The sequence below is a fragment of the Gambusia affinis genome, linkage group LG13 (assembly GCF_019740435.1).
Source record: "Gambusia affinis linkage group LG13, SWU_Gaff_1.0, whole genome shotgun sequence".
Taxonomy (NCBI): Eukaryota; Metazoa; Chordata; class Actinopteri; order Cyprinodontiformes; family Poeciliidae; genus Gambusia; species Gambusia affinis.
Window position 1 is genome coordinate 24,831,095 of NC_057880.1, and position 11,655 is coordinate 24,842,749.

Sequence of the window (11,655 nt, forward strand, 5' to 3'; positions counted from 1 at the left end):
TTACAACTTTGCCGTATTTTGATTTTGATGTCATACGACTTTATTCTCGCAATATCACTTCATTCTCAAAAGTTGGTGGTTAGCATCATCAGTTCAGCAGCTTCTGCTCCTGTACATTAAATAAAATACAATAAAGTAGATAAACTATCCTCTGTTTAACTCCACTTGTGTCTTTCCCCCAAACATTAAAAAACAAAGAGGCCACTCAGTCATTCAGGTCCACAGTGAAAAGGGATTTTATTAGACATGGAGATCCATTCATTATGTCTATTTATAGCTGACACCCAGGAGGTTATGAGCGCAGTGTCCCACCCTGATCTCATCTCCTTTTGGCTAATTACACTCCTGCAATCCACACACATTTTCTCACCAAATGCCACTTCACAATGTCGGATCTCATCGCACTGGATAATGAGATGAAGAACACAAACCTGCTGGCTTAAAATAGAGTCTCTTTCCTGAATTCATACAGTAATACGTATTTATGGTTAAGAAACTAAAGCTTTATTTTTTATCTTCTTTACACACTTGCAGTTGGGTACCAACCAAAATGTATCACCATAAATCACAAGCTGACCCAAACGTCGCTGTCCTCTTAACCTGCAAAAACAACATATCACCAAGTATTACCAATATCTGAATACACTTTAAATAAGACAAAACTAACTTACTGGTAACTTTTCAGAAAAATAAAGGGGCTTGTTTTAACTCAATTCATCCTTAATATTGATGAACTGGTTTCACTGGCAGATTATTTCACTTATAACTGCAGATACCCAACATGGATTTAAAGTTTTATCGCAACGCTGGAAAAAGCACAATATCTTCCAAAGTATATTTGGTTTAGTTTCCAGTGCAGATATCTTAGTTCACTTGAAATAAAACCAAACTAACTTAAAAGTAACTTTTTAGCAAGATATATGAGCTTTTTTTTAAAGTAAATAATTAATTAATATTGTTGAAAAAGTGCTAGTTCTGTTGGCAAACATTTTTCCCATGTTATACGTTAATTTATCTGCCAAAGGAACTGATACTTTTTCAGAACTATTAAGGAATTATTTACCTTAAGCAAGTCAATAATCTTGCTGAAAAGTTATTTTTAAGTTAATTTTGTCTTATTTCAAGTGTGCTAAGATATTTGCACTACAAACTAGACAATAATACTTGTAAAATTTTGTGTTTTTGCAGTGAATATTTGTGATACTATTGCTACACCAATAAAAGTGCCAATAAGAACCATTTATTACTTATTTCTTTAGGTAACTGACTGCATGGCCCCCAAACAATACAATAAATGCCCACCTGTACTTGGAAAAAAGTCTTCTTATAAGTGAAATAATCTGCCAGTGGAACTAGAACTGGGTTGCTAGGTGATGGGGTGGGCGTGGCTGGCGTTGCTAGGTAACGGCGCAGGGACAGTTGATTTGAAATAATCTGCCAGTGGAACATGCATTTTTTTTGTCAAAATTTAGGAATTATTTATTGAAAAGTTACTTGTAATTTAGTTTTGTCTTATTTCAAGTGTACTAAGATACTTGCAGTGGAAACTAAACCAAAAATACTTGGTAAGATTTTGTGTTATTGCAGAGTAAATACTGAACATAGCAGCTGTGTTTCCGTTGATAATATTTGTGCAAATTGGAATTATGGAAATAAATTTGCTAAGGATGTGGCGGTTTTTTTCCGCCTGTTTAGAAATTAGTGTATTTCGCGAAACTGTAATGGAAAAACTTTTGTCGCATGTGTTCAACAACCCAGATGTTACTACTGGAGGAAACTAAGGAGACAGCAGGAAGTGGTTGGAGGACGATAAATAATCCTAGACGTCATTGCGATAAACGATAATATTGTTGTTTTGATACCATTTTCAAGTAATACAATGATAATCAAAGATTATTAAGCTTTAAATTGAGATGCACATTTAACACTGGAACTGGAAGACATTTTAAATATCCAGAAACAACAAATAAAATGAATTTTGAAAACAAAATTATTCCTCAAAAGAAGGGCTAATTGAGACCAAAACACCAAACTGAAGATTTTTTATCATCCAGTTTTTGGAAAAAAGAGAGAAAATAGAAAAACAATAAATCCTGCAAATAGAAATTATTGATATTGTTTTAATTTATCAAGGATTAATTGATTATTACTTATTGCAACAGGCCTATGCAGCATGTTTTTTAATGACTTTTCTCATGAACAAACTTATTCAGGTGTGATTTTAATGCCGTTTAACTTAAACACCACAATGCAAACTTGTGTTTTTCCAGCATTAGCGTTGAATGTTGACAAAGTTTTGAGCTCATTTGTAACGGAAACCCAGCTACTCTGCCACATACTGCATGACATAAAACTAGTTAATCAACGATGCAATTACCTACTTACTATCACCAAGCTGATGTCTAATGAGGATGTCCCCCCTTTACGACTCGTTCAGGTGTAGTTGGGTATTTACAGTCGGTTGTAAAAAGTCTGGGGCTGCGTTCAGACAGAAACAGCCGTGGAGGTCAGGCGGGATTAGTTTGGCTTGGAACTGCATGTTTGGTCATAAGGCCAAAGAGGTCAAAGATCACAGCGGCCTCACTTGGACGACGTTCACCCGCGAGGAATCTACGGCCTTGGAGGTGACGTTGAACTGCTGGAAGTTGTCGCTGGTGATGATGAAGACGATGGAGGAGGAGTTGAAGGTGACCCTCTTCTTGGGCCGGTTCCTGGAGTCGCAGGCGCTGGAGACGACGATGGGGCGGATGGGGCGCTCGGCGGGCGTCAGCGGGCGCTCTTTGAGGTTCTGCTGCAGCCAGGAGATCTTATGGAAGAGCCGGGAGCAGAGCAGCTGCAGGAAGTAACGCCGGAACTAGAGGAAGAGGATGAAGAAAAGTAGAGAATCCAAACATTTACACTCAAGTAAGAGTAGCAATACTTCATCATAGTTTTACTCAAGTAAAAAGTTGCAAGACATTACTCAAGTAGAGTAAAAAAGTATTTGAGTGTTTGGTAGAAAGTCTACTCATGTACTGAGGGACTCATCAAATTATCAATCACTTCGTATTTAAAAATTGAATCATCAGAAGGACTAAAATATAAAGTGAAAATGTTAGTATTTTAAGGCCCAAAATGACAATAATTCATACAAGTAACAAAAAATATTAAGAATTTTCCCAAATCATTTTCTTTCAATAAAAAAAATTATGAAACTTTAACAAAACCTGCAGGTGTGTTTACTGTGTTGGGTCACTGTTTGGTTAAAATATGTTTATTTTTCATTCAGTGATCTGATAATCCAGAAATGTTACTTCAATTAGATTAGTGATATTTCATAATAAAATTACTGAAGTAAAAGTAAAAAGTACAGTGTCATAAAAATACTCCTAAAAGTAATTTTTTTCAAAAACGTTCCAGAGGTAAATGTAACTAATTACTGCTCAACTCTGATGATGATGCCAGTTCTCACTCATTTAGCCGTCTGTACAAAGTTTATATTTCTGAGAGCGAACTTGCATTATTTTGCAATCACTCCAAAAATACAAAGTCTTACAGGGTATTTGTGGTCTAATTTCTTGTGTAAATATCTTAGTACACTTGAAATAAGACAAAACTTAATTGATATGGTAAAATCCTCTTCTTAAATATAAAATCTGTCACCAATTTTTATGTCATATTTATCTATTGTATTTAATTAAGCTAATTTAATCATTTTTAATTAGTTAAAAATAACAATAGTTCTTGACGTGTGCTTTATAAGCAAGCAAATCCAAAGAACAGTTCTCATTAACTGAAACTTGAGTACTACAGTTCACGGCATAGAGCCGTTCAAAAGAATTGAATCGTTCTTGAACAACACATTTTCCAATGATCACATGAATAATCCTACTGTTTTCTTTCCATCGATATCTTCAGGTTTTTTTTAATGACCCAGTTTTAAGCCATTTATCCATTATTATTTCAAGCTAGCTGCAGCTAGCTGTACGCGTTGCACTTTGAGCTGACGTCACAGTACATAAACGGTTGTTACGTGCAGTACCTTGCGGACCACAAGGGGCGCTCGCGGACCGCCAGAGGTTTGAGAAAGACTGATTTAGAGGATTACAAACCTTTCTACTCATGAACACGTAGATGAGGGGGTTGTACGCCGTGCTGGACTTGGCGAAGAAGGATGGGATGATGGCCACGGTGGGAGAGACCATGGCCTTCCTGCCGAACGCCTCCATCATGGAAACCACGGCGTACGGCGTCCAGCACACCAGGAAACAGGAAATCATCAGTAGGAACATGGCCGCCACCTTCTTCTCATAGCGCAAAATCTTTATAATCTGGACCGTCTGCAGGTCTTGGAGGGAACGCAGCTGCAGAAATGAAAAGAAAGAGAAAACTAAGACTTTAATATCTTCAGCTGCAAATCTGAATGTTTTATTTCAGAAATACGAGGTGTTGAATTCAATTCCAGTTTGGAAATCTAATTTATTTTTGTTTGCAGACCAACAGCGGAAATTATCACTTAAATCAGGGAGGTCCAAAGTGTGGCCCAGGGGCCATGTAGACTTTTAATTTGCAATTACGGTAAAAAATGTTACCAAAATAATTTTCTGCCAAAAAAAAACAAACACAAATCCTGAGAGTAACCTCATAAGGAAATTTGCTAGAAATTTTATTTTTGACTAATCAGAAATTTTCGACAAAGAAACATGGAAATTTCTGAATTCAAATGTCAAAATTTTTATTTTGAATTTTTTTTAGAAAATTTCTGAGATTAATTACAAAATTTCAAAGTCTTTGGCAAAAAACTAAAACAAAATCAGCTTTTATTCTTAATTTAACTTGGCTTAATATAAAAAATGTTTTGAAACAAATTGACCCAAATCCTATTCTTATTACTCAAAATACATGTATCAAACCCAAAAGAAACTGAGAACTATATATTTCTTTTATACAGCAAAATTAAAGAAGTAGTAAAAAAAAAAGAGAGTAATCTCAGAAATTTTCTAGAAAAAAGGACATTTCTGAGCTCCAAAGGTCAAAAAATGTACGAGTAAAAGAAATTTGAAGTTTTGACATTAATTAAACTTTCTAAAAGAAACTTAAACATTTCTAAAATTCAAATGCTATTCTAGAAAAATCCTGAAATGAATTAGAAAATGTCTGAGTTCTTGGGAAAAATTTACTTGTTTTAGACCTAGAATAAATATCAGGCTACTTTATTTTCTTTTGAGTCAACAGGTTTGCCAATAAGAACATCTTTGAACATCTGGGCTTTTCTAACCCGGTTTCAGTCTACTTATGTCGAAGGTTTCGCCTCCAATGTGTTTTCTTCCATCTTTGCATCAACTATGACCAGTTTCCTTGTCGACTCCACATCATGATTCTGCCACCACCAGAATTCCAAGACCTTCATATTACTTGAAAATGGTCTCAAAGCAATATTATTGTTTATTGCAATAACGTCTGAGACTATTTTTTGTTATTATTGTAACAACTGTCTTAGAAAAACAAACTGTCTTTAGTCAGTGGTTTCTTCAAATGTGCTGCAATACAGACTGCTACAGGAGATCTTTGAAGAATTTTCCATTAATATGAGTTCAACATTAAATTTTTATTTATTTCAATTTGAATTAAAAAGTGAGCTTCTGAAATCATTTAATAACCGTTTTTAGTGGTTTAATTCAAAACATTTAAAAAAAAATTTTTTTCTCCAGTTCCATGTTAGCGATCTGCTGCTCTCTCCAGGTCTTCAGATGCCTGACGGGTTTTCTGTGTCGGGAAAAGCAGGCCAGCTGCTCTGGAGTGAAATCTCTGCAGCGTTCAGAGTGGGGTTTTTTTTTTCTTTGAAGATTTTGCCGGATCGCCGTGAAGTGCGATGAGACTCCTCTCGGGCTTCGGCGCCATTCTGGGAATTTTCTGCAGCTCGAATTCGGGGGCCTCAGAGGACGGAGCTGCTCACACTTTCAGCAAAATGGTGAATATTTAAGGGAGGAAACTGATTCACAAAGACATGTGGGTCACTTGAACTGAATTAAGACTGGTTTTCTTTTTTTACATGCAGATTTAATGTAATGAAAAAAATCAAACAAGAGTTTGAAAGAGTCAGCATAAAAAAATCCATAATTGAGTCCATGTTTTCAAAGGAATAGCTCAACCTGAGGTTATATCAGGTAACGTTTTCAATCTGCGCTCACTGTGGGAGATGCTAAAGCAGAAGTGATGAAATGAATACAATGAAGTGGAAATGTTATCCAAGCGCAAACAATCAGAGGAGCTGACCTAGAAGACGTGACATTTAAAATCGTTCAACAAACTAGGGCGATAGGAAGTGATGTGGTGTTTGTGCCACAGGAGTCTAAAAACTGACCACTGCTGATGAGCACTGAAGGTTTGTTATTTATGTTTTTTATCTTTACATGTGAGTCGAACTGACCTGGAAGTGAAATGTCTGGTGATGAGTATATTTTGTCTTTGGGTGAAATGGCTCTCTGCCCTGGGCAGCACGACATGAAGGGCAGCAAAAGGCAGAAAATATCACCCCAATCCTTTAATCTCCATGGAGATTTTTCTGTTGCTTATTTTAAGTGGGATCTATTATACTTCCATAAACAGGTTAGAATAATTCAGTGGTCTAAACAAAACATGTTCATCATATTTTGTTCCGCAAAATCATTCTTAGATACTAAGATTTTCATCAGAATGAGCCGTTTTAGGATCTTGTCACTTTGAATCCTGGAAAGCTGCTGCCGGCCATGAGCCCCCAACTCAACGTTTACACTCGCACCTGAAAATGGCTGCAAATAGATGCACAGCTGTACAACCATACATCTTTGAAAAGCAGAAGTGGAGCCTCCTGTACAACCAACAAGAATGCAGTAAGTGGTTTCTGGATTTTAAGTCAACAACAAAACACTTGTCTTTCCAACAGCCATTGTACAGCGCAAACAGAGGTAAAACCAGCTGACCAAATATGCTGGAGTCCCTTTTTGGTTGCTAGGTAACAGACGGAACTCTGCTGGGGTTGCTAGGTAACAGACGGAACTCTGCTGGGGACGGAACTCTGCTGGGGTTGCTAGGTAACAGACGGAACTCTGCTGGGGTTGCTAGGTAACAGACAGAACTCTGCTGGGGTTGCTAGGTAAAGGACAGAACTTGGTCTTTGAAGATTGAATTTTTTTGAAAAATTTTGATATTTTTCCCACCAGTGACCTTGTTTCCAAAATTTAATTCAAAACTAATTTATTTCCATTTCTATATTAATGAGTCAGGATGTAACTATTTCAGGTATTTAATGGTCTTTGCTACTCAGAATTATGGATTTCTTTTGGCTAGCTTCAGGCTTTTTTCTTTTTTTAGTGTGGTTTAAGTGCTATAATGAGTATTGAGGAGCCAGACTTTATTGTCAATTTGTTGGGATTAGAGCATAAAACCAGAAAAGCTTTGAAATGTCAGCTTTAGAGAACCGACGGTGGATCTGCCATTTCAAAATTAGGAATTTAATATGGTTGAAATGTCACCTGCATGGAGAAATTATTCCAGCAGAGCAGAAGGTGTGTGTTCTTGTAAAACAACAAAAACATATGTTCGCAGCCTTACCATTCTCACTGTATAAAGGATGTTGCCATAGCAGTAGACCATGATGCCAACGGGCACGAAGAAACACGCAAAGAGGAAGAAGAGGATGAAGGAGGCGTCGTTTGGGTCTTTGGACGCCCAGTCCAGGGAGCAGCCCAGCTGGTGGATCTCTAACGTGTAGCGGTTCCAGCCCAGCAGAGGCGCCCCGGTCCAGGCCAGCGAGTACAGCCAGATGTGGGCGATGGCCCGCCAGGCCCAGGGAAAGTCCACCACCTGGGCGTGCACCACCCGGATGTAGCGCTCATAAGCCAGAGCCGCCAGAGTCATGATGGAGACGATGCCTGGGAGGAGAGAGAGCGGTGACTCAGCGTCTCTTTGGTCCGACTTTCATCACAGTCGTCATCAAACTCAAGGTCGGGGGCCAAATCTGGTTTTAACAACACAATCTGGCACAACCGGCCCTTTAAGAGAATTCATGATTTTGATTTGGCCCAAAATGAAAATGAGTTTGACACTTCTGGTGTAAACCGAATACCAAGCAGTTATTTCAGAGCGACTCTTAAAGCTTTTTTAAAGGGGCAGCATGATGTAAATTCACTCCAGGTATGTTTCATCAGAAACATACCTGGAGTGTTGCTTTGATTTTTTTTCATGAATGTTTGATTAATCCTTTCATCTCCATGGAAACCACTCAGCTGTCCAAAACACCTGGGTGGACGTAGCCCCGCCTTCGAGGTGCAGCTCCACCTCTGAGCTACAGCTTCCAAGCTAATGAGCTTCTGCAACTTCCCCACTCAGCTCCTTCAGACTAGCCAGCAGCAATTAGCAAACACCTGGTAGAACTGAGCATCTGCTGAGCTCATTATAGGAGCTACTTCTCAAAAAAACTCTGATAAAAAACGTTGTTAAAGGGTTAATAGAGGAGCCATGTTGTGATTACTTCCAAAAGGCTGCGTTTTAAAGAGACAGAAGCCCAATTTCAAGGTGTTAAATATCAAAGTCAAATTTCTTTTAAGTCATATTTGATCTATATAGCATTTTATCACAACTGAAGTTAACAGCTACCTGAATGTGTAACAAAATGAGTCTGTGGGTCTTAATGCTGTCAATCAACCTTGTGTACTCGCTGCTCAGTGTGCCAATGGCAGAGAAACAACTTACTGTTAAAGATAAAACTGTTTGTCTGCCGTTATTTGTGGTTATGCTAACTGAAAATAGATTTTCATCTTGTAGATAGTCGTTTATCTATGTTAGTGTTTCAAAACTGACTGAAAAACTCTTGGATTTTTTTTTAAATCTTTGTGCTTTTTAGCTAAAATATATCAGTTTTAGTAAAAATCTACTGGATCCCAATGCACTTAACAAAAGAAACCCATTACACACAGAGTGATACATTCCAAGCATCATTATTTCACTAATCGATTAAACATGATTAATCACTTCAGTCCCACTTTTTTAAATAAAAACATCATTCAACACCTTTTAGTCAAGAAAAAATATAGATTACAAGACAAGGAATTCAGAAAAACATTAATAAATAAATAAATCAGATTTCTCAGAGCTTTTGCAGTTTTACAAATGTAGTTTTTTTTTAAGATGAAGCATCACTACCTCATCTTTTCTTGCAGCTCTTTAATCTGTGTGACCTTAGATCATAACACAAAAAATAGGTCATTTTCAGCTAATTTATGAGTGAACACTCATTAATTTATCTTAAACTATCATTATCTTCCAGGTTTGTTTCATCTTTATCATTTGCCAGAGCAGATTGCCATATCCTGCTGGTGAAATAAGATGTACAGTACGAGAATCGACGTGAACATCAATTTTGCATGTTTTTGATTCGCGATGTCTCCGGTGACATGTTTGAAATGCAAACATGAAAGATAAAAAAACTAAAGACGTTGCTGCAGTACTGCGCGCTGACAGAGGCAGGCAGACGTGTTCCTCACATCCTGCAGGCTCACAATGCAATGTCAGCTAAAGGACAGCAGGATGACAGGAGTGGAGGGCAACTGTCCAGCACTCCCATGATGAAAAAGCAACAAAAAACAAACAAACAAAAAAAGGCTGGAAGGGTTTTTCTAATGAGCTCATTATCATTCAGCCTTCCTCTGGGGCTGGGGGCCGAACGCTGGTGGGAGCCAAAAAGTGCCTGTTCACACGTCATTATTAAATACAGCTCTGCTTATGGTAATGAGTGGGAATGTGTGTCATCCCAACGAGATGTCAGAAAAACAGGCAACTCTTCCTGATAAGGTAACACATTCAGGTTGCTGGATGCTCAGTTATAATCAAAAAGGCTTTCAAGGTTTTTTATTGAGCCTTTTTATGCATTATTAGACATTAAAAAGTATAAATAAACAAATAATGTAATTCATTTTTGTTAAATAAGACAGTAAGCATTACATCTGCACAATGCAATGACCTCTATAGAACAAATAAACAAATAATTAAACTCCTTTTAATTAAATAAAACAACTAACATGATGCAATGCTCAATTTTAATTAAAAAAGCATTCCCAGCCTCTTTTATGCAGTAAAATAACAATTCAATGTCTTCTTGTTAAATAATATTACATCTGCATAATGCAGTGATCCCTATAGTAATAATAAAAATGTAGCCGTTTGAATTTAAAAAATAGCTTTCCAAACCTTTTTATAGAATATTAGAAATCCATAAAAAACTCCAAATAATCAAATTATTTTGTAAATAAGACGATAAACATGATCTTATAATACATTTTAGTCAATTAAATTTAATATATTATGCATTACGTGCTATTTTGGATGGTTGTGGATGTGTGTATATCTAGTGGTTGACTGAAATAAATTATCTATCGATTAGGAATGTAATCAATATCTGGTCGAAAGTTTATAAGGTCTTAATTTTATTAATCTAAACTGTGTTTTATTGACATTTTAAGCAAAAATAAATAAATAAATGAAAAATAATAATGCTAAAAACCGCTTTTAAGAAAGCATTCCTTCACAGATTGGGTGTATGTCCTCACCGAACAGACTGTTGCTGAATCCGTCCCAGACGCATGTCGCCTGGCTCCAGATCCACCTGCCTTTGACGCACGACGCAAACGTGAAGTTTATCCCGATGACCGACACCAGAAAATCACTCAAACTTATGTTGACCAGCAGCAGATTGGTGGGCGTGCGGAGCCTCTTGAACCTGCAGTAGAGTAAAATCACCGCCACGTTGTTGCAGAACCCGAACACTCCGATGGTTCCGATGGCGACCGCCAGAAGTTTGTAGGTTCCAGCCGCGAACAGGTATCTGTCCGCGCTTCTCTCGGTCTCGTTGGCCGGATTCATCGCGGGGAAGCAAACTTGGTTTCCAGCATTGTGAGGCGCACGAGAGGCAAGTGGCAAGGTGCGCTCGCTGACGGAGGCAGAGCAGCCGCGCGCGCGCCGCTAATTCAAACGGACAAGCAGCGCGAGCGCTCTTGAATGAAACTGGGTCAATGTGACGAAGACAAGGTAGACCAGATGTGAGTGATTCCTGTTCCGCGATACCTTTCAAATTAAAGCGCAGAGTTTGACCCACATGCTGTGTGACGTCATAAAGGTGTTGACAGTTTAACATGAATGTTTCAAATCAATGTTTGTAAAGTTACACAATAAAAAGTTAACTGTAATATTTTTGGTTTATTTAGCTCGATATAAAGGGAAAAAACTTTTGGTGTTGATTTTTCAAAGTCATCGTATTATTCATACATTTACAAATGTTTAATTCAGAAACTAAATATTTAGCTTTCAAATTAAATAGTTATTTAGAAATCTGAATATTTAGTTGGGAAACTAAATATTCAGCTTTCAAATCAAATATTTAGTTAGTAAGCTAAGTATTTAGTTAGCTTACAAACTAAATATTTAGCTTTAAAATTGCATATTTAGTCAACATTCTAAATATTTAGTTTGTAAACTAAATTTTTGGCTTTTATATTAATCTTTAGTTCTTGAATAAATATTTAGTTTACAAGCTAAATATTTAGCTTTCAAATTATATATTTAGTTAGGAAGCTAAACATCTAGTTACGAAACCATATATTTAGTTCTCTAGTTACCTAATTAGCTAAATATTTAGCTTTC

The 11,655-nt window shown here is 37.0% G+C and overlaps 1 protein-coding gene and 1 long non-coding RNA gene across 9 annotated transcripts; one reads left to right on the plus strand and one right to left on the minus strand.

Moving 5' to 3' along the window:
* Positions 1 to 225: 225 nt before the first annotated feature.
* On the minus strand, positions 226 to 11,125 carry opn3 (opsin 3). Of its 7 annotated transcripts, none has more exons than XR_006372526.1 (7): positions 10,566 to 11,125; positions 7,573 to 7,892; positions 4,092 to 4,343; positions 2,585 to 2,854; positions 2,386 to 2,478; positions 547 to 600; positions 226 to 404 (listed from the first exon to the last, which is right to left on the minus strand). XR_006372526.1 is itself a non-coding variant. In XM_044135945.1 (5 exons), the coding sequence occupies exons 1-5, from the start codon at positions 10,876 to 10,878 to the stop codon at positions 556 to 558; spliced, it is 1,200 nt and encodes a 399-aa protein (XP_043991880.1). In that variant the 5' UTR covers positions 10,879 to 11,125; the 3' UTR covers positions 226 to 555. The 7 variants fall into 7 exon arrangements, 3 of the variants coding, with proteins under 3 accessions (XP_043991880.1, XP_043991882.1, XP_043991883.1); XR_006372525.1 differs by having other exon boundaries at positions 2,378 to 2,478; XR_006372523.1 differs by having other exon boundaries at positions 226 to 600.
* On the plus strand, positions 4,128 to 10,661 carry LOC122842246. Of its 2 annotated transcripts, none has more exons than XR_006372528.1 (3): positions 4,128 to 4,261; positions 5,722 to 5,950; positions 10,573 to 10,661. It is a non-coding gene; the product is annotated as an uncharacterized LOC122842246 (long non-coding RNA). The 2 variants fall into 2 exon arrangements; XR_006372527.1 differs by having other exon boundaries at positions 10,547 to 10,623.
* Positions 11,126 to 11,655: the final 530 nt, after the last annotated feature.